The 22,749-nt window shown below is 41.7% G+C and overlaps 1 protein-coding gene across 3 annotated transcripts in view; it reads left to right on the top strand.

Annotated features, from left to right (window-relative positions):
• The window catches only part of APP (amyloid beta precursor protein), a 236,614-nt gene that overhangs the window by 102,033 nt on the left and 111,832 nt on the right, over window positions 1-22,749 (top strand). For all 3 annotated transcript variants that reach the window (XM_068144469.1, XM_068144468.1, XM_068144470.1), the window contains exons 4-5: window positions 13,695-13,807; window positions 15,250-15,443. In XM_068144469.1, the coding sequence (XP_068000570.1) occupies window positions 13,695-13,807; window positions 15,250-15,443 (307 nt within the window). The remainder of the gene's footprint in view (window positions 1-13,694; window positions 13,808-15,249; window positions 15,444-22,749) is intronic.

Here is a 22,749-nt window from a genome sequence, read left to right as displayed (position 1 = left end):
TTTAGCATCTTTCCTGTGTTGTCCTGCACAGCTGGGGCAGATGCTTTGCCCTTAAGTTGATGTCTAGTTGAAGCTAGACATTTTTTACTAGGAGCAAAAATCTGCAAAGGATTTACTTCTAAAGAGCAAGCTTTTATAGACCTTTTGAGATGCAGTACAGAATGTTCCAGCCCAGTGGTTAGTTTTGATTTATTCAATTTAATTTGGTCATCCTTGCTGTAGGCCTATAAGATGACATATTTACTGTTCCTGTTCAGTTAAATGTCTTCCCTTACTGTTGCATATCTTATCCTAAAATCCATTTACTCTCTCAATGTTGTGCCTGTTGATGTGATATACAAGGTATTTGAATTGAAAAAAAAGTCCTTATTCTGATGCTGTGGATTAGATTTAGACACTAGGCAGTGTTTCTGGGCATAAAGTCTGTGCAAACAACAAATACTGTTTTATGATACTGCCCTCAGTATTTGCTTGTAACACATACTGACTGTATTCATCCTTAAGGGCAGGATTCAGGGCTCAACAGAATGTGATCTCGCATGTTAATCCTGACTTGTTTTCTGTCCACAATGACTCATGTGTACAAGGAAGAGAAACTAAATAAAGCAGATTGGAATTAATCACTTGGTAAAATAAGACCATCTTCTACCAGCCCTTCATGACTGCTGTATTCACTGAGTTTAGGTCTTGCAATGAGAGCCTGCAGTGTGCGCAGGCAGCCAAGAGGGCCAATGCCATCCTGGCCTGCATCAGGAACAGAGTGGCCAGCAGGAGCAGGGAGGTCATTCTGCCGCTGTACACTGCACTGGTTAGGCCACACCTCGAGTACTGTGTCCAGTTCTGGGCCCCTCAGTTTAGGAAGGATGTTGACTTGCTGGAGCATGTCCAGAGAAGGGCAACAAAGTTGGTGAGGGGTTTGGAACACAAGCCCTATGAGGAAAGACTGAGGGAGCTGGGATTGCTTAGCCTGGAGAAGAGGAGACTCAGGGGTGACCTTATTGCTCTCTACAACTACCTGAAGGGAGGTTGTAGACAGGCTGATGATGGTCTCTTCTCCCAGGCAGCCAGCACCAGAACAAGAGGACACAGTCTCAGGCTGTGCCAGGGGAGGTTTAGGTTGGATGTTAGGAAGAAGTTCTACATAGAGAGAGTGATTGCCCATTGGAATGGGCTGCCCGGGGAGGTGGTAGAGTCACCATCACTGGAGGTGTTCAGGAGGAGACTTGATGGGGTGCTTGGTGCCATGGGTTAGTTGTTTAGGTGGGTTGGATTGGTTGATGGGTTGGACATGATGATCTTGAAGGTCTCTTTCAACCTGTTCTATTCTATTCTATTCTATTCTATTCTATTCTATTCTATTCTATTCTATTCTATTCTATTCTATTCTATTCTATCCTATCCTATTCTAACTGGAGAGGAGCAGTTTTGTTGTAAAGTAGGGATATTTTTTGCAGGTAGTAATATTTACATGAAATGTTTACATGGCATTGTACACTCAAAGAAAATGTTGACTTTCAGCATGTGTGCCACTGACTTGTGGGTTATTGTGTGGTCTCATGCAAGGGTTGGTGACAATGCAGGCCTTTTGCCTGTTAGTTAATCAGAGCAACTCTGCCCCATCACTAGTAGCAGTAATTACTCTCATGTTCTGTCTTTGAAATGGTGTGTGGAGGGTTAGGGACAGATGAAAGGGTTCTGTACGCTTTCCTCTATCAGTATGTTTAAAATTAGAAGCCAGAAATAACATTAAAAACTATTTTCTAATGTCTGGAATGAATAAAAGAATACATAATTGTGTCCTTAGTAAGGCAAGAGAGTTACTCTCTTCCTCATTAGCCAGCAGAAGGTGGTGTGAGAAACCTATTCTGTGAACAGATCTGGTGATATTTTGTGTCTGTCTGTAACACTAAGTCAACTATTGCCCTTGTATAGGGTAGATAACAAACCCAAGCTATTCAGTTGATCATCTGGGATCATACAGAGTATGGTGAGATGCCTGTGAACTAGACAAGGCACCACTTTCTTGATGAAACGATGGTTTGCAACAACTCAAATAAACCCACACAGTAGATCACACACTTCTTTTTATTTGGTGTTTTTATTTAATGGTAAGACAAAGCATTAAAATAGGTCCTGCAGTATCAGGCATCTTAATCAAACCATGGTAGGCAGTTTTGACAGTAACTTTGGAAAAGGTTTTTAGAAATGCCATTGTTTGTTGTTTTTAAAGCTGCTAGCTTTTGGGGGTTTGACTTGCTTGGAAAGCCAACATCATTACAATCTTACTGAGAACAAAGGACAGTAAGCCTGGGAATGATTAACAGCTTTCCTACTTCAGATAAATAATTTATCATACAGGTTGAAAACTGAACAATGGGAATTTCCTTCCCTTTGTTTTCTAATTGGTGCTGACTAGTACTTGTTGATGTGGAAACTCCATCAGGGTGAAGAGATAGCTATGAAAAGGAGGGCCAGTACTCTGAAACTAAAGAGCTGCAGTGAATTAAGAACTACTTTGTCTAGGGAAGAGCATGTTTTGATCCTGTATCATAAAATGAGGAGATAACCCCTCCTCAACTTTTCCTTACCATTCTTTGCACATTGTGATTACCAAATACATACGCTAGCACGTGTTTCTCCAACCAGTCACAGGGGACAGAAGGTAGAGGGCCAGTTGATGCGTAACATGACTGAGTGGTATCCAGTGAAGCTCTGCTAGTTTCTGTCAGCTGCTTGTGGAAACCAATGGCACTTGACAAGTATCTGCAAGCAACCTGTGCTATCAGTCCACAAGCAGCTTCTCTCTTGATGGGCCTCCGTTTTTTGGTACTTGTTTAGTGCCTGACTCATGTCTTGCCGTACTGCTGGCTGTCCTACCTGTCAGTGATGAGTGCAGCCACAAAAGAGCTCCTTACTCATGAAGAGATGCACAACTGGGAGAGGACTTAAACATGAGTACAACAAATAAAGAGAATCTCAGGAAAGTCAGAAGCCTATAAGGCAGGCAGCCATTAATGTTTTGAGATGCACATGAAACACAAGTACTCTATGTAAAAAAAAGGAACCTGAAAATGATGAAAAAAATCTATTTCAGCAAAATGATTCTCCTCACCTGGGGCTTTTGCTTAGTATCCCTGGAAGGTTTTTGCATTAAGAATATGTTAACACTGGACTGATGAGTCTGCTATAAAGACTACTTCAACCCTGTGCCAATAGCCTTTTGCTGTCCTGAATGAAATAGGTCCTTTGTTGAAGTGATAGGTGGTCTTTTACCAGGGACATGGGCCATACCCATAGGTATTACAAGGCCAAGGTGGCATTCCTGTTTTCTTCTGTTGAGGGCTAATGAGTCCAGATAGTTTGGGGTTTTTTGGGGGGGTTTGGTTTGGGGTTTTTATTTGTTTGGTTTTGGGTTTTTTGTTTGATTTTTGTTTGGTTGTTTTTTTCCATTTTGGTTTGCTTTTATTGCCTTCAACCTCTGGCAGAGAGGTTCTTGATAATGTGTCCCTTTAAGAGGAAAACTTTTGTTTCAGCCAGTTCACCATGAACACCGAAAGGTGTTGGATGGAGTACCTCATATTAGTAGCTCCTTTACTTAGCAGCTGCATTGTAGCTTTTGTGAGCTATGCACTGAAAAAAAAAGATCTGGAGAACAAAAGGGCCTTTTATACACAATGGATTTTACTGGGTAGTGGAGAAATGCGTTGTATACAGCACTGACAAAACAGGGGTTGCGAGCAGGGGAATCTTGTGTGAGTAACAGAAGCATTCCCAAGTACTTCAAATGTTTTCTGCTGAGCCATTCTGGTCATACAAGGTCCTCAGCATATGAAGTGGGCTTCAGAATTATATTTCTTTTTCTCCCTTTTGTTTCTCATTCCTTACACCCCTACACCCACACACTGTATATCTCTCTTAGTACTTGACTGGTGTACACTTCAGCGTGGAAGAAAAAGAATTCAATTGTTTTGAGGGAGCAGAGACAATTATAAAGAAAACATTTCAGATTTTATGGTTTTATTAACCATGACAGCTTTTAGAGGCATGGAAAGTGAAGATACTCTACTCTCTTGTTCTTTGCATTTCCTTTCTGGTCTGAAGCTTTACAGATGTAACCAGTGCTCTGAGGAATTGGAAGGGGAAGCAACATAATCCAGTCCTGAAATTTCTCAGCTTCTTGAGCTGGGCTTTGAAGCCAGCTTTTGGGCCACTTACTTAGTAAGTCATGTTTGAGAAGCAGCATTTTGATTTGTGGTGCAGGGTGATAAAACATAGCTATAGAGAGTGGTTGGTGCCTAGAGAAAGCCAGCTGAAGGGGAGACAGTATCACAGTATAACTAAGGTTGGAAAGGACCACGAGGATCATCAAGTCCAACCTATCAACACAGACCCCATGACTAGACCATGGCACCAAGTGCCACGTCCAATCCCCTCTTGAATGCCTCCAGGGACTGTGACTCCACCACCTCCCTGGACAGCACATTCCAATGATGAACGACTCGTTCCTCACCCCGAGTCTAAACCTCCCTGGCGCAGCTTGAGACTGTGTCCCCTTGTTCTGGTGCTGGTTGCCTGGGAGAAGAGATGAACCCCTTCCCGGCTACAACCACCTTTCAGGTAGTTATAGAGGGCAATGAGGTCACTCCTGAGCCTCCTCTTCTCCAGGCTAAACAATCCCAGCTCCCTCAGCCTCTCCTCATAGGGCTTGTGTTCAAGGCCTCTCCCCAGCCTTGTTGCCCTTCTCTGGACATGTTCAAGTGTTTCGATGTCCTTCTTAAACTGAGGGTCCTGATAACTGATAACCTCTTTGAGGTGACATTAGCTGCTGGTCACACTGATAGAGATGTCTGGGAGTGTGTCTTTTGTCTTTGTGGGTCTTCTAGGAAGATAGGACAGGAGAAGGAATCACATCGCATGACATAACCCATATTGCTGGGGTAGTTTGCTTCAGCTCAATTTCATTATGTTGCATTAATGAGCAATGACTTCCAGAAAGATGGAGGAGACAAGTGGAAAAAGGAAGATAAGTTAATGAACTTAATGCTTCAATGAACCATTGAGGTGTTGCAGAGTTTAAAGGAATGTTTGTATGCTTATCTATAAAGGGGCCAGAGTGTGTGTTGATGTGTATTTGAATCATCTTGCATGTAAACAGATGTATCTGTTATTGGCATAACCCTTCAAAGCTGAAGGGTGCTTGCCTTCTATCTGCAAAGTATGACAGTTTTATCTGAAAATGCAGTCAGACAAAAAAGAAGCAAGGGGAGCAGACATTCCATTTATGCTTCTGATCAAAGAGCTACAGAGGAAGGAGGTTTGAGACTAATCCTCCTTTATGTATGGCACCTTTATGAAAATGAAGACATGATTAGCACCTTGAATTACTTCTAGATGTGTTTCTTGGTATACAGTCTATATGTATTTTGATGGATTGTACCTAAAGGATTTTAGACCTTCAGCTCCAGAATTTCGTGAGGTATTAGAATTTGCTGGAAGTCACAGTAGAACACAAGATACATCAAGGCTGGAGCTTCTTATTGTGGTGCGTGTGAGGATATTTAGACGCCAGTGAGTTCATGAGTTTTACCTTCATCATGTGTCCTTACTATGGTCATGTGTGCTGCCATATTGCTTGTGATGATTTTACAGCTGTCATGATTTTACAGAACTGTTGTAAGTGCATCTAGACACAAAGATGTAGTACAGCTAGAATTAGTAGTCAGCTTTGCTCATCATAGTTTGTTGCCTTTTGTGGCATAAGACAGAGATACATGTTGTGAACAATGAAGGTTTACTTAGGAGTTGTGCATCAAGGTGTATTTGTTGCTTTGAGTGCTAAATAACAGAACAGTGAAGCACTTTCTAGGGGGGTGCTCTCTTTACCTTTTCAAGTTTGGTTGAAAGCAGGAATCCAGAAGCATTCAAGAATGTCTTTGAAGCAGAAAAAATACTAAAGCAATAGGCACTTGCTTTGATGCTGTGAAAATGTTGGAGAACCACTGGCTTTACCTTGAATGCTTAAAACATAGGGGTGGCTTTGCTCACAAAATAATAAGAACCACAGCTATAGTTGTGAGAAATAACTTCTTGGAACTCTATGAGGACCAAACGATTGATAGAGAGACGTGTTAATGGAGTCAGTGGTGGTTTTGACCAAGACTCTGAAAGACAGAAGAGCTGCAGCTGTTCTCTCCTCATGCCCTTCAGATTCAGGTCTGCCTTGCCGTCCATCTGACATGCTATGAGTCTCTTAATGAAATTCATGCCATAGATTACAGATAAAATGGGGGAGTGGAGATGGTTTTGTTACAGACGTATTTTGGGGGCAATTTTATAGGCAGGTATTAAGCCTTAGTATCAGTCAGGGTTGGAAGGGACCACAAGGATCATCTAGTTCCAAATGAAGCTGTATTTACAAGTAAAACTGCAATCTAAAATATGGAATGCAATGAATATCTACAAAAGATACAATATTTACATATATTATAATTTATAAACAACACAGGAACTCCCCTGGACAAAACCAGGGGGCTACCAACAGCTTCCCCCTCTTCCCCCCCTTTCCACCAGTACAAAGGTAAAAGATAAAAGAACAGAGAGTTGGCTGTTAGTACTTAACCACAACAAAGAAATGTTGCCAAGGTCAGCAAGCCAGCAGAAGCCAGAGCTAGTATCTGCTAGAGTGAAGGAAGGTGAAAAGAGAGTGAGTTAGTTTGTAAGCTAACTTTATGTTGGTTTTCAGACCAATGGGATTCTTCAGACCTTATCATTATTTTTGTTTTTACATCCAGTGGTAGTTTATCTACATTCTACTACTTTTCTGCTCAGGATCTGTGGAAAATTTTTCCAGGCACAGCCTGAAACTACCACAACACAGTAATGCATGTGTAACGTCATGTGTTGTAAGTAGCTGTGCCTGGATAACCACAGGAAGGTAGCAGGCGTGTTGTGCAGAGCTGTGCTGTTGTACCTGGGGAGCAGGGCAGAGCAAAGCCCCAGAGAAGCAGGACAAAGAAGGTGCAGGGTTGATGTGCTCGTTGCTCTGCCAAGTTGAGCATGTGGTGGCTCAGGACAATTATGCCAAGTCACACAGAGAAGGAACATTTCTCTCAATGTTCTCAAGTACATAACAGTGCAAGTATTTGAGTTTGTAAATTCATTTTGGCATGGCTCTTATTCTTCACATCAGTCACGTGGAAAATGAAGCCTTGACTCCTAGAGCCTCAGCATGTGTGCTGCCTCCTCATGCAAAATTTAGCACAGGCTTTGTTTGAAAGTATTCCTCTGAACATAATTTGAGGACACTTAGTTTTTTGGTTGGGAACCTAACCATCTGCTAGCAGGTGTTTGGGTTTGTCATGGGGTTTTGGTTTATTACTTTTCTCTCTTATGGTTTCTGCAGCAGACAGAAAATCTGCCCATCAAGACTGTCTCACACAGGGCACAGCATTGTTAGTTTTTAATTACTTTGCCCTGGTATTATATCTAGCATTAAACAGATAGGGCACTCATCTTCTTACAAATGTGCCCACTTGCTGAGCCTTTTTCTTCCTAGGGAAGATTTAAAGGAGTGTGTGATTAGTTGCTTTCACTATAATCATAATTCTTTTATTAGAGATTGATTCTTAATAATCTTCTTAGTCTTTGCTGTATTGAAAAATTAAATTTCTGAGCCAGAACTTCTGGTCTTAAAGGGAAAAATCTGTTGTTGTTCCAGGACTGTTTTTCAGAGAATAGGACGTGCTTGACTGAAGCAAAATTATTTAATAGTGGATAAAATTCAGCATCAAAATTGTTATTGAGAAACATGATCCACTACCCAGTTGTGATGCACCAGGATGGGGCAATATGAAGATGTGTGCCATAGACATAATGGAGAACTGGCCATCAGGAAAGGGATTACTGACATTAGGCAAAAAGACTTGAGAAAGGAAGTTAAAGTGTGACTTACTTCGCTGGAACGAGTCCAGAGAAGGGTAACGAAGTTGATGAGGGGTTTGGAACACAAGCCCTATGAGGAAAGACTGAGGGAGCTGGGATTGCTTAGCCTGGAGAAGAGGAGACTCAGGGGTGACCTTATTGCTCTCTACAACTACCTGAAGGGAGGTTGTAGACAGGCGGATGTTGGTCTCTTCTCCCAGGCAGCCAGTACCAGAACAAGAGGACACAGTCTCAGGCTGTGCCAGGGGAGGTTTAGGTTGGATGTTAGGAAGAAGTTCTACACAGAGAGAGTGATTGCCCATTGGAATGGGCTGCCCAAGGAGGTGCTGAAATCGCTGTCATTGGAGGTGTTCAGGAGGAGACTTGATGGGGTGCTTGATGCCATAGTTTAGTTGTTTAGGTGGGTTGGATTGGTTGATGGGTTGGACACGATGATCTTGAAGGTCTCTTCCAACCTGGTTTGGTTTATTCTAAATATTCTAAATATTATTTATTATGCTGACACAATTTGTGTTCCAGTGACTTGCAGTTAAAAGATGTAGGTTTGAGTTAGCAACAAACAACTTACTTTTCAAAAGGATGAGCAGCAGATTGACAACCTTCAGCTAAATGAATGGCAGGCACAGAGTGGTGGCTTTTAACGTGGTAACATGATCTTTACCCAGAACTCCTTTTCAGGGCTGTTTGTTCCAGATGAGTCAGAAACCCACAAGCCAGAGAGCTCTGTTTTTCTCCAGTCCTGCCCTGCAAGAGTTAGGTAAGCAGCTACTAGAAAACAAGTAGCTGTTATACTTGCGTGCTGGGTCACTTGAGGGAGTTCAGCAGTTTATGAGGTCACCAAAAGACAAATTGTGCCATCATGGTTTATTATTAAAATACCTCAGCAGAGCACAGATGAACAGCTGTAATCAAAATTCAAGAGATGCTAAAGAAGGCAGGAAGAGTACAGAACAAGTGATAAATACCATCCCCACAGAGGCAGTGCCAGTGCTGGTAATAGTCCAACCATGTGTTTCAAATTTTGCAAACCCTTCTGTCTGTGACACAGTTATGGTTTAGCCATGGCATACTTGGAAGTTGGATGGGGAGCAGGGAGTAAGGTGGCATTAAGGACAAGGGGACAGCACAGGGCAGGGAGGCTTTTTAAGGCAGTGCTGGGGGAACACTCATCCTATTTGAACATTACAAGCAGGGTTGGTAGGTTGCTGTATTGGACAAAAAGGTGATACTGGAGTTGAATTATGTGTTGTGAACCCAGTTCCTGACAGTGGAAATTGTAACCAGTGCTAAGCTGGGATGCTCCATCAGTCAAAAACATGTACTAAATCACAGCTACCTGAGTCATGGCTTGTACTGTAAACAGAACAAGTACTTTATTTATAGAGCCCTGCACAATTGCCCCCCTCTTCTAGAAAGCTTGTTTCCCCTGTATAGTCTGTGGGTTACTTGTTCAAAAAAAGCAAAGAATCCCCAAAGTATAATGATTTGGCAGAACTGCAAGCTAAACATGTAGTGGAGTGATACAGGCAGAAGCCTTTCTGCAAGTCAAAAGTGTTTGAAGTGCTTCTTTCTGATGGGTTTGTCTTTCTGTTAGACTAGCCCAGGCAAAGCAAACATTACTGTTGTCAAATGAATTCAGTTTAGTCCATCAATCTGCCACTTGAGCATTGATTTATTTAAACAAGAGCAAAAACAGAACAAAAGTTCAAAGCTTTGCTTTTAAACTTCAATAATGATTATAATGAAATGAATGAAAATCGTTTCCAGGGCATGAACCCTGTGTATGTGCAAATAAGAGGCAGAGTTAAGTTTTATTTGTACTAAAAAAATTCATTTGAAGGTGCTAGGAATCACATGCAAAGTTGTAAGTGATTGATGCAAAGTTGTAAGTGGTTTTCAGAACCCTAAATAATTTATTATAATTCTATATAGTGAAAGAGTATTACATCAAGCAACTGCCTTTCTCCCCAGCTCCTTTCCTTCTGAAAAATCAGAGGGGAGCTTGTTCCAATGGACTGTTTATTCCTGTGGAATTGAGCAATTAGTTGCAAAATGGAGTCTCACCTCAAATGAGAATCTGGGTTACCATGAGAATCCTCTTACCTTATTACAAGAGAATCTGATTTTTATAAAGCTGGTGCATATTTTGAGTGTAAAATTGAAATCTGAGATTGTGCTTACAATTGTATCCAACTGTCTAGTATTTCTTCACAGTATCGCCGAGGTTGGAAGAGACCTCGAGGATCATCGAGTCCAGCCTGTCACCACAGACCTCATGACTAGACCATGGCACCAAGTGCCATGTCCAATCTCCTCTTGAACACCTCCAGGGATGGTGACTCCACCACCTCCCTGGGCAGCACATTCCAATGGGTAACTCTCTCAGTGAAGAGCTTTCTCCTCACCTCGAGTCTAAACTTCCCCTGGTGCAGCTTGAGACTGTGTCCCCTTGTTCTGGTGCTGGTTGCCTGGGAGAAGAGATCAACCCCTTCCTGGCTACAACCAACTTTCAGGTAGTGAGGTCACCCCTGAGCCTCCTCTTCTCCAGGCTAAACAATCCCAGCTCCCTCAACCTCTCCTCACAGGGCTGTGCTCAAGGCCTCTCCCCAGACTTGCTGCCCTTCTCTGGGACACGTTCAAGTGTCTTGATGTCCTTCTTAAACTGAGGGGCCCAGAACTGCACACAGTACTCAAGGTGCGCCCCTGGATCTTTCTTGATAGGAGTTAGTTGATAGAATCAAACACTCAAATTATAGTGGTTTTCTTAAATTAAAAAATAACTAATTACATGCTCATACATACTGACAGGCTTCATTGCCCAGACATCCAGGTTTCTGTTTTACATTTAGTGGCTGTAACTCAGTCATACATCCATATTTGCTACTTTTCTTGAAATTATGTAGGCTTTCCCCGCCCCCCCCCCAGCAATGAGGTAGGCCATTAATTGCCTTTTAACTTTGTGCACACAACTTTCCAACCATATTAGACTGTGTAAAGGTGAATGGAATAGCTTCATGCAGAGATTATCAAGTGTGTTTTTATTTGGACTTGTTTCTCTGTGTGTCAGAAGTCAGATGGGTGAGACATGCTCACACTTGTGTGCATGTGTGCACTGTTTGTTTCAGTATCTGAAGGGGGCCTACAGGAAGGCTGGGGAAGGACTTCTCAGGATCTCAGGTAGTGATAGGACTAGGGGGGATGGAATGAAGCTGGAGGTGGGGAGATTCAGGCTAGATGTGAGGAGAAGGTTCTTCACCATGAGAATGGTGAAGCCCTGGAATGGGTTGTCCAGGGAGGTGGTCGAGGCCCCGTCCCTGGAGGTGTTTAAGCCCAGGCTGGATGAGGCTCTGTCCAGTCTGCTCTAAAGTGAGGTGTCCCTGCCCATGGCAGGGGGGTTGGAACTAGATGATCCTTGTGGTCCCTTCCAACCCTGAATGATACTATGATACTAAAAGGCAATCCAGGATATGGGTTTTATTATTTTGTTTTGTTTTATACAGTTGTTTGCCGTAAGGACTGCTTTCACTGTTTTGCATCTAGAGCCAGATGAAGAGCCACTGGAGTTCTGTGCGAAGTTTCATGTCTTAAGTGAGCGATGTTGACTCTGAGTCTTCAGCAAAATACCCTTGTGGTTGCTTAGTTCTCAGGTGTTTGGCTAAATTGAAGCATTACCAATTATTTATGTACTGGCTGGGTGGGTATATGCAGGATGGTCCCCTAGAAAGACAAGTACAGCTGAAAACAAGGTGCAAATTTATTCAAATCTCTGTGCAAGTTTAGAGTGTGATACCACTACAAGCAGAGACTTTGTTAACAGAAGCTGTGGATTTGTATTTTGGGCTGCCAGAAAGTGTTTTAACTCAATACTTTTGCAAGTTTATTTTGATCACCTGTAGAAGGCTACTGTTAATAGTTTGCAGGCATTAGAGTATGTTGCTGAAGAACAATGGTAACAAAATCCTTTCTTTCTTAGTGAGATGACTAGCTTTTAAAGATTTCAGATTAAAATCTCTGGAATATAGCAAGAAATTTCATGTGAAATAAAAATCTTGGTGATGAGCAAAGGTATATATACATCTGTTTGATGAACCCTGCCTTCTCCCAATGCATTGAGTGTTGATTATTTTGAAAACTGACTTTTTCATTGTAAGCTTCCAAGGGCCACTTTACCAGCTCCCTGAGATCACTGTCTTTTGAACAGTAAACTTGTAGTCATTTCCTTTAAATGAATTAGCCTATTATTACATCCATGCAGCCATTGGGCCACCTTAGTTTGTTTATTTTATACACAGGCTGTAGTTTTCTGGAGGTTACAGACAGATGTGCTTCAGGGAGCTGAAGATTTAAGCATGTGCTTTCACAATGCAATATCTGTTCAGTATAGCAACTTGGAAGTATTCTGTACTTTTTTCTTTAAAAAGCCCAAACTGTCATGGGTTAAGTTGATCTGTGGATGAATATTCAATGTCATGCTGAAGGCATGACAGCTTCAAAAGGAAAGTGCTGGCTGGGGCAAAGTATTATGGCATTTGAAGTTCAGATTGTAACAACAAAGGCTTCCTGTTTCCAGTTGCTGCTTCCAGTTTCTGATTTTGGGGTGTTGGTCTTTTCTGCTGGGCTAGCTGTGAGTTATGGGGAAGGGCACTGGCTTCTGCTGCTGCTTCACCTTTTTTTCTGTGGTTTTCTGTGAAAATGGCTATGGTAGTTGTGCATTGTATTATCTCATTGAGCTCTTTCTTTCAAGCCAGAGGGGCTTTTTGTGTTACTTTCCCTCCCGTCTGTGTGTGAGGTGGGGCTTGTGGGAGCAGACTGTGTTAACCCAGGACAGGCTATTTTTGGCAGCCAATGTCAGGCTCAAAACCCAGACAGTATCTTTGAGGGGTTTGGAGGTTATTTAATTGCAGTGTCAGTACCATACAGAATTGCAGTAATTTTAGTACTATAATTAATGTTAATTGTCAGCTGAGTTTTTTTGTTAATTGTCAATACTAAAGTTATGAACATTGTTCCTTTCATCGGTGTGTAAATTTTTGTTCTACTGCTAAACCCAGCACAATCTCATTGGTCATTTATGTCCTTAGCAAAGAGCCCTTTTCCCCCACTTCAGTCTTACCAGATACTCAAGTGATCCATGAATCATCCTGTTCCGTGGCTGATGAGCTCCACTTGCTCAACAGCCTTCTGGGCTGACTTCAATTCATCTGGCTGATGAAATGAGATTGCAATAAAGGGGCTACATCTAAAAAAGTAACAAAATGGAGTGTGTTTCTCTTAGTGCTGTAATTCAGTAGAGCTGCTTGAAACAATGAGTTGGTGTCAGATTTGTTTTATGTTGAAAAGCTAAGCATTTCAAAACAATTCAAACCCTCTCCCTACTGCTACTCAGATAGAAAATGTAACTCTCTCTTCTGTCACTGCACTCCCCTTCCTGGATCTGCACCCACTACCTTCTGCTTTAATGTTGCACCACACACTTCTTCAATGGGTCCTGCACATTTCATACTGGATATATGGAAGTTATGCTGAAGTTTTCATAATGTCATATGCACCTGAGACCAAAGACAGGAGCTACTTTTAAACTGAAAGTTTTAAGGGGGTGATAATGGAAGCACCATTTAGAAACTCTTCTGTTCTCTGCAATAGACTCTCTCACTCATTCATGAAAACTGCCTTATGCCCAACTAAAGGTTTAGCAGGATGGAGATTCTGGAAGTAAAATTAACGTTTTTGCCATCTTTTATTTTTTCCTTCAGTGGGTGAGTTTGTGAGTGATGCCCTTCTGGTACCAGACAAGTGCAAGTTCCTTCACCAGGAAAGGATGGATGTGTGTGAAACTCACCTGCACTGGCATACCGTTGCTAAAGAGGTATGTTCATCTGTCTTAAAATTTCCTGCCTTCTTTCTTTAGAGATGTGTCAGCCTTCTGAAGGGAAGTTTAAATATAGCAGTGACACAGAAAACAAAGCCAAGTATGTAATGTTTGAGTGAATGGCTTGTTGCCCTACTTTATTAGGTAGGAAATGGGAGTCACTGCTGAGCACATCAGAATCCATTATTGTATACTTAATGTTGACCTTTGAACATTGATCTTGTTTCATAGCAATGGTTTTTGCCTTACATCCACTCACATCCCCACCATAATTTATGCCTCCTCCTGCTTCCTGTGTTAGTGCTCCCCTGGAACTAAAGATTGATCACTAGTGCCTAAGCTTTGCCTTTGTCATTGTCCTTGGTGTGGATATTGGTGTGGTAGGTGCTTCAACAGAGGTGAAAGAGGCCTCAAAGAATGCAGTATGTAAAATTCATCGTTAAAGGGTAGGAAAGCAGATAAGGCACAGGATTAGCCAAAGACACTTTGCAGTCAAGCACAGAATTTACTGGTGCTTTACTGAAACAGAAATAAACCTGATGTTGTAATTCCTGGTGCATTTTGAACATTTTTGTCCTTAAGTGGAGTGGTTGCAGGCATAAAAACTCAGATGAGTTTCAAGAAGATTTCTGGCTACTTAACTGGTTCAGAACCCCTTAGTTTGCTTGTATATTGTCCCATCTTCTGCAGAAGAAGAATAGAAATAGGCTCAGCAGCTTTCCACATTTTCAGTTCTTGCTTGAAGCAAACTGTTGCCCCTCCAATGGAAGTGTTTAAGGCATCAACCTTCACGCAGACAAACTCAAGTCCATTTTAAGTACTTACCAACTTGGAATGGCTTAGCCTAGAAGAACATCATCACTGTGCATGATCAGACTCTTCCTTTTTTCACCTGTCCTACATCACTGTATCCCTGAAGTATAATTATGCATGACTGACATATTTCCCAAACAAGGCTAGAATGTACTGTACTGGCAGAAGTGTCAGACCATATACAGTGTTTCCAGTGTGTCATATATTTTAAATGCCAATCTATTGTGTCATGAACAATAGCATTCATACATCAGGATTAACACATAAAATTACCATGCTGCCTTCCTTCAAGTTACCTGTTTCCTAGGCAGTGCCTGTGAGGATTTCAGGTAAGAGGATATGGAGTTGTCTCGTATACGGAAGAAGACAAGTCTTTCTATGCTGAGAAACACTATAGGGGAGGGGAAGGAGAGACCTTGTTGTTTGCAAAGGTCATAAGAGACACAGGTAGGGAGCTGCAGTGCACATATGACCACTCTAAATTGTTTTGAAATGCAGACATCATGCAGCTCACCAGCTTCAACCCCCCACAGCAGCGTCCAGCCCTATATGTTTTCTCAAGATCTAGGACATTTTTTAAAGCTTCCTCCATGACAATATTGTTGTTTCTTTTCTATTTTCTGTAGTCTTGTAGTGAGAAGAGTATGAATCTGCACGATTATGGCATGCTGCTTCCCTGTGGAATCGACAAGTTCCGTGGTGTGGAGTTCGTTTGCTGCCCGCTAGCAGAGGAAAGTGACAACCTTGATTCAGCTGATGCTGAGGATGATGATTCAGATGTCTGGTGGGGAGGTGCAGATGCAGACTATGCAGATGGAAGGTAAAAGTGTCATTTTACCCTTCAACTTGTTATTCACATTTTACTGAAGTTGCCAAAAATCTGTCTAGAACACCTCAGTGTGGAAGAGTTCCTTGCTATGTGAGCTTGCACCTACAGCAGTTGAAAAGATCAATGTTCTACTAGTTTATTTTTAACTTTCTGCAGGAAAGTTTATTATTAATGTAGTTATTGTGCTTTTGATGCCTTCATCACAGTATCACAGTATTGCTAAGGTTGGAAGAGACCTCGAGCATCATCGAGTCCAACCTGTCACCACAGACCTCATGACTAGACCATGGCACCAAGTGCCACGTCCAGTCTCCTATTGAACACCTCCAGGGAGGGTGACTCCACCACCTCCCTGGTGGAGGAATATCAATATCAGGAAAAACTTTACTGTGACAGTGATGGAGCACTGGAACATGCTGCCCAGAGAGGTTGTGGAGTCTCCTCTAGAGACTTTAAAGACCTTCCTGGACCTGTTCCTTTGTGGCATGCCCTAGGAGACCTTGCTTTGGCAGGGCTTTGGACTAGATATCTCCAGAGGTCCCTCTGAACCCCTACCATTCTATGATCTAAATTTTTCCTGACAAATCATTAATAAGTGTTGTAGTGAAAGAGTTTTTTGTGAGTAGTGGAATACATTTAACTAAACCAAGTATTTCCCTATTGTGATTTCCAATTTTCTCCTAAGTGGGAGTGAATTGTCGGAACTGTTTGATGCCAGAATCCTGCATCAAGCAACATTACACCTTCCACCTTGACACCTTCAGGCTTTTCTCCACCTTGTACTTCCAAGAGCTGTCAGTGTCCCAGTTTATAACCCCTTCAGTGGGATTCATAAAGCAGCTTTTGAATCGTTGCTGTGTCACTTCTGTATAGTCCTTGTAGATTTTGAATGGAATGTGTTCTCTTAGAATAAGATACCAGTGCAGATCTTGTTTTAATTGAGACAAATTTACTTATATATGTACATATATAAAGGAAAAACCATACACACTCCCTGACTATATATCTTATTATACATCCCTCTATATAACCTGCACACGTACAAATATTTTGTTTCATACATTCCATCAAAGAGTCCTAAAATATTTCAAATGCAAGATCTCACAGGGGTGTGTATAGAGTAGTTCTGTTTCTAAGATGAATCCCATTTATTTCTCCATTTATTCATGTTTCTCACTGAACATTTAATTTACTATTCTAGTCCGTTCTGTTCATCATAAAGCACTTTAATATCCGAAGAGATGAGTTCAAGAATAACTTCATAAATTTTCTATCCTCTAGGAATAGGAGCTGTAATTGCATGTGAATCCAATTCTGAAGTTCCAAGCAAATACTGATTATTTTTTCCTTCCCTTTCCATAGAAATGCATGCAAAAGAGAAATGAAAGGGTCCTATTACGGGGCACTTGTACTTCAACTGCAAATGAAGAGCCAAGCAATTTGTAGCTCTGTTACAATGACTCACTCTTACTTCTTGCTGCCTCTTCAGCTTTCCAACTTCATTTAAACTATGTGTACTGGAGCCAGAAATACTTTTGAAATTTAGTCATATAAAAACCCCCAAAAAAATTACTCATTTCTTATGCAGCAGTAGTTGGTAGTTCAAATTTTGTATGTGGGTATTCATACATATATGAGCCTATGTTTGTGTGTATATAAACATATATGTCTTAGTCTAAGTGGATTGTGAGATAGGAGGAGAAAGAAGCTGAAAAGGAAGGGGACACTCTGCTAATGCTATGCATTTCAAGGAGAGGCACTTACTCATTCTGGGGAATTCTTGTGTTTGCTTTGGTGGACACAGTGATTGCCACATACTTCACCACATGGGGCTTCAGAAGGTCTGTGGCTGTTTTAAGGTGCCAAAGTCAAAGTGGCATGTTTGAGGCAGAGGTGCTGACCTGAAAAGTAAATGATTATATCTTCGTTTCTCAAAGCTTCTGTCATGACAAAGCAGAATCCAACAAATGTAAATGATGTATCTTGAAGTAACTTTATACCTCAAACCATTCAGATCTGAGTTTTAACCTACTTGTATTTATGATTCTGAATCTTTAGAGGAAGCCACATTTTGTAAATGTCCTTCTTCAGGCTGTGTTGTGTCTTTACTTCTAACAGTTGTCTTTGGAGCACTGCATCTTCTTTTTTTTGTGTTGTTGTGGGTGTTTCCTTGTGCACAGGAGGAAGCACAGCTCAGCAGCACATTTTATCCTCACCATTGGAGGGCACGTGTAGGCAGTGTGGGCTGTCACGTCACCACAGATGGATGTTTTTCCTACCTAGCATCTGCCCACCGTCTGGGTCTGGACATAAAATGATGTGGCTTGCCTTGTGCTGTGGATTGTTGGCAGTACTTGAAGAAAGGAGGGAGGGCTTATTTTGCTGACAGGTGTGATATACCCCTTGTTTTGTTCATGAGGTCAAGAGGCAGGATCTACCCATGCTTTTGAAATTATATCACATGATGCTCATGCTGCAATAGTGTATAACTCTGACTAAGAGGTCATGAGCATTTTTGAGCAGTGATGTTCCTTGCTGTTACCCATGCTTTAATGAAAATTTGCTCTGAAGATTGTGAAGGACAGCCAGGCTCAGGTGCTGGCTTTCAATATAGAATATAGCTGCAGAGCTCCCCTTGCATAGCCACAGCTCAGTCAAATGACCTGCAAGCTCTGGTTGTCCTTGAGACTCAGCACAGCCTGGTGGCCCTCCTGCCTGGAAGCTTCACTGTCCTTGATGTCCAAGGTTGAACATTTTTAGGAGTGATGGCCAAGCTGGAAACTTGCAGGTTTTCTCTGTCTAAATCTGTCTCATACCTCTCTTGATCTTGTGTCACTCCCACACTTTCCTTTCCACCAGAGAAACAGGCTGCTGTCATTTTCCTTCTTTCCCAGCAAGGAAGCCAAAGCAAAGTAAGTCTCACTGTTGAGGATTATATAGAAAGCTGTTCTTTAAGACCTATGGCTCAAGAGCAGAAAATAGTACCTTCAGTCAAGTCTTATTTTGCCAGACAACCTGAATATATTTTCAAGGCTCAAAGTAGATTTAATTGCTCATTGTTTTTTTTCCCTCACCAGGTGAGGCTGAATTAATGTAATCTGTCTGGTGTATAAAATGTATTTTCAGGCTGATGTAATGATAGGGTAGTGTTGTCACATTGTAGGGAGTAGTGTATTTCATAAAGGTCTGGTTTACAGTTTCTCATAAACTTCTGCCAGGTAAAGTTTTATAGTTTGTTTACACTTGCCATTAGAATAGTTAATATGGTAGAGTTTTTTTACTACAATCAATAATCCAAAAGGCTGCAGTCCACTTTGTGCTGATAATTAGGGATCTATGAGGTAAAACTAAAATAGAACTTTGTGCCACATAGGATATTAGTTATGTTGCTCTTTGGTTTTGTAACCCTGTACCAGGCTGAGCTTAAGCATGAGTGCTCATCTCCCAGGTGTTGCAAGAAAAAGAAAGAGAAGTGTTGTGTCCATTTTTGACTCCACAAAGAATAGAATAGAATAGAATAGAATAGAATAGAATAGAATAGAATAGAATAGAATAGAATAGAATAGAAAAGAATAGAATAGACCAGGTTGGAAGAGACCTTCAAGATCATCGTGTCCAACCTATCATCCAACACCACCTAATCAACTAACCCATGCAACCAAGCACCCTGTCAAGTCTCCTCCTGAGCACCTCCAGTGATGGTGATTCCACCACCTCCCCAGGCAGCCCATTCCAATGGGCAATCACTCTCTCTGTGTAAAACTTCCTCCTGACCTCCAGCCTGAACCTCCCCTGGCACAGCCTGAGACTGTGTCCTCTTGTTCTGGGACTGGCTGCCTGGGAGAAGAGACCAACCTCTGCCTGTCTACAACCTCCCTTCAGGTAGTTGTAGAGAGAAATAAAGTCACCCCTGAGTCTCCTCTTCTCCAGGCTAAGCAGCCCCAGCTCCCTCAGCCTCTCTTCATAGGGCTTGTATTCCAAGCCCCTCACCAACTTCGTTGCCCTTCTCTGGACACGCTCCAGCAAGTCAACATCCTTCCTAAACTGAGGGGCCCAGAACTGGACACAAAGGGGTTGGTTGCTGTCACTGCTATCTGGAAAAAATTACTTTAACTGCCCTCTCCAACTCTAATCCAAGAAATCTTGAAATTATTTTAAAACTTGACAGTAGTTTTTAATGTGCCTGTTGTTCTGACTCAATTCCAGGTGAGACCCTATGCTTTTAATTGTCATTCTTGTTCCAGTGATTGGATAAGAGAAGTCACAAGGGCCTGATAGAACTGCTCTGCTGAGTAATTGGTTACAGATCCTCGCCTGTCATGCAGGGAGTGTACATTTCATTTCTCAAGCTTTCTAGCTCTTTTTATGACTTGTGACTTAAGTGGTACAAAGATGTCAACACACATTTTACCAAGTGTCTTCCCTTCAGAAATGTCTGCAAGTTAAGCTCAGCCTCGTGTGAGGTAAAATGAAAATTTCCCAGAGCACTGTCATTAAATCAGGCTGTCACAAGATGTGTTTAAATTGGCCACAGTCATATGTGCCCTGACCTGGTACAACAACATACCCAAGTGGCGTGTCATGCCACTTCTTGATGCAAAGCAGGCAGACAGGCAGCTGGGATGTCTGCTGGTGGTACATGTTCATCAAAACTGCCTAAGTCTAGAAAGCAACATGTAAGCAAGTAAATGTAGTGATACACAAGAGTCAGTATGAGAATTTTGAAAGTCAGATTTGATGGGGTTCAGTCATTTTCATGTTTGGGAAATTTCCTTCATCAGTGAGGGGATAGAGTGTACCCTCAGCATGTTTGCTGGTGATACCAAACTGGGAGGATTAGCTGATATACCAGAGTGCTGCACAGGCATTCATGAGACCTAGACAGACTGGAGAGCTGGGCAAAGAGGAACCTAATGAGGTTTGATAAGATTAAATGTAGAGTCCTGCACCTGAGGAGTAACAGCCCCATGCACTAGCACAGATGCAGGGTTGACCTCCTGGAGGGCAGCTCCATGGAGGAAGGACCTTGTAGTCCTGGTGGACAGTAAGTTATCCATGGGACAGTGATGTGCCCTTGAAGCCAAGAAGGCCAATGGTATCCTGGGGTGCATTAAGAAGAATGTGGCCAGCAGCTAAAAACATGTGCTTGGTTTGAAAAAAAAAAGAAAAAAAGAAGAGAAGCAACAGAGGATAAATTCTTCATTGGAAACATACTCTCTAACATTTTTTGTCTCTGATTATCCATCTGTGTTCATGCTACTGTGTCACTCATGTTAAAATAAGCAGCACATTCTCATTGATGGAAGCTTTTTCATTACATCCAAAAGTCAACTTCTGATATTTCAGTGAGAAATACTCCAGTTGGACTCCCCTAAATGATTCTTTAAAAACCCAAAATGTTTTAAAACAAAATTAAAACTCCCCAGCACTTGATCTGCTAAAGCTGAACCAGATGTGAAGCTGGACAAAGGCTCTGTACTGCAGGCTGTGACTTAGGAGCAGGAAATGACTTGCATTTGGATGGATGAAAAGATTTCCCTTTTTCCATACTGTGCAGACTGAGTTCTAGACTGTTCATAACCCTGAAAAATAAAGGAAAACTGAACCTTGTGTGGGCAGTGTTAGGCCTCTTGCAGTGGCTTAGGGTCTGCTTGGTGGGCAACTCGTTTGTCTGACACAGGACCAGGGAGGAGCACCGCCGGTGGCAGTGTTCTTATCAGCTGTCCTAATACAAATTGTTCCTAATTGGGATTCAGTGCTCTAAAATTAACACTATAAACTGTAAACTTAGTTTTTCTGGTTTTTTTCCCCCCTCCTCTGAAGCTTGCTGTCAGTATAGGTTAAAGCCAGTTACTGAAATAGGTGAATTCTGCACTACATGGATTGTGTGTCACTGAACTGGTGTTTTAGAGAACCTGAATTCATTTGGTGCTCTGATTTTTGTAATGCAATATTTCAGCTAATTGGTCAGAACTTCACATCTTGATTTGTTTTTTTAGTAGACCTATGAGCAACTGAAATACAGTGCTTCATACCTATTCCAAAATGTATAACAAATGGTACAGCTTTTCTGAGAACTTCTGTGGTTTTGTAAGGATTTTAATGACAAAAACCTAATTGCTTTTCTTTATAGGTTAAACTAAGACATCCCCAAATTGTAGTCATTATGTAATGCCTTTTGTTGAATAGAAGTATTTTGTTCCATTCACATTTTATATGCTATTAGCATAGTCTGTGTCTCACCTTCTTGTGTTAATTGGGCTTGTCTTTCATGCTGGCTGTTACTTAATATTTGGTTAGTTCATGATATATTTTTAATAACTTCTTTTTTTTTTTTCCTTTTTAATGTGGAGGTGGTTAAAAGAAGATCCAGAAAGCATAGAAGCACCAGAGTATTAATGACTGTAGACTGGTGCATATTGGATTTCTTCTTAGGACAAGTAAAGTTGGAACAGAATTGATGAAACAGCGCCTTGCTTTGAGTGGTAATTACAGTGATGCTGAGCTGGCAAATCCAATCACCATTTGAGTATAAAGCATTAACTGAAGTGATAGATGAGGCCATGGGTGGAGAGAATTAATCTAATTGTAGAAGTGATGAGTAGCAGATAGCCAGGCTCTCATCACACCCCCCACACACACACACCCCTCCATCCCCAATGAAAGCAGTTTGCTAGCTTTTCAGGCTACCTATGTGACTTAAGTGACTGTTGAGCTTGTTCTGCAGGTTAATGGCATCAGTCTTGCACATTCAGTAGAGACTTGCTTGCAGAGAAGGGTCACTTTTTTTCTTGTCTTTGCAGAACAGCCACTGGCTGCTGTGTTTTCCATAAGTAATAGGCAAAAACTCTTAAGTTCTCACTTGTACTGACTTGTGGTGTCTGAAGTACTGAAGAGAAACTTTGCATATATGTGTTCATGTAGTAATCAACTCAAACTCTTCTGATATGTCTGGAAGATGTTCTGAGAAGTTCTTTTGTCATTGTGATAGATATTACCAGGGCTGGAGCACCTCTCCTATGAGGACAGACTAGTAAAATACCAAATTGTTTTGGGGGAGTGAGAAAAACATCATTACTGTAGGAACATTTCTAGATGTGTCCACCTTACAGCTCTGACCCATTTTTTCAGCATGCTGAAGGAGTTGGGGCTGTTCAGTCTGGAGAAGAGAAGGCTCTGAGGTGACCTAATTGTGGCCTTCCAGTATCTGAAGGGGGCCTACAGGAAGGCTGGGGAAGGACTTCTCAGGATCTCAGGTAGTGATAGGACTAGGGGGAATGGAATGAAGCTGGAGGTG

Source organism: Melanerpes formicivorus, unplaced genomic scaffold, assembly GCF_026170545.1.
Source record: "Melanerpes formicivorus ecotype bairdi unplaced genomic scaffold, bMelFor1.0.p_v2 SCAF_11, whole genome shotgun sequence".
NCBI classification, from domain to species: domain Eukaryota; kingdom Metazoa; phylum Chordata; class Aves; order Piciformes; family Picidae; genus Melanerpes; species Melanerpes formicivorus.
The sequence above is the reverse complement of the archived record's forward strand: the minus strand, read 5'-3'. Positions and strand labels throughout refer to the sequence as shown.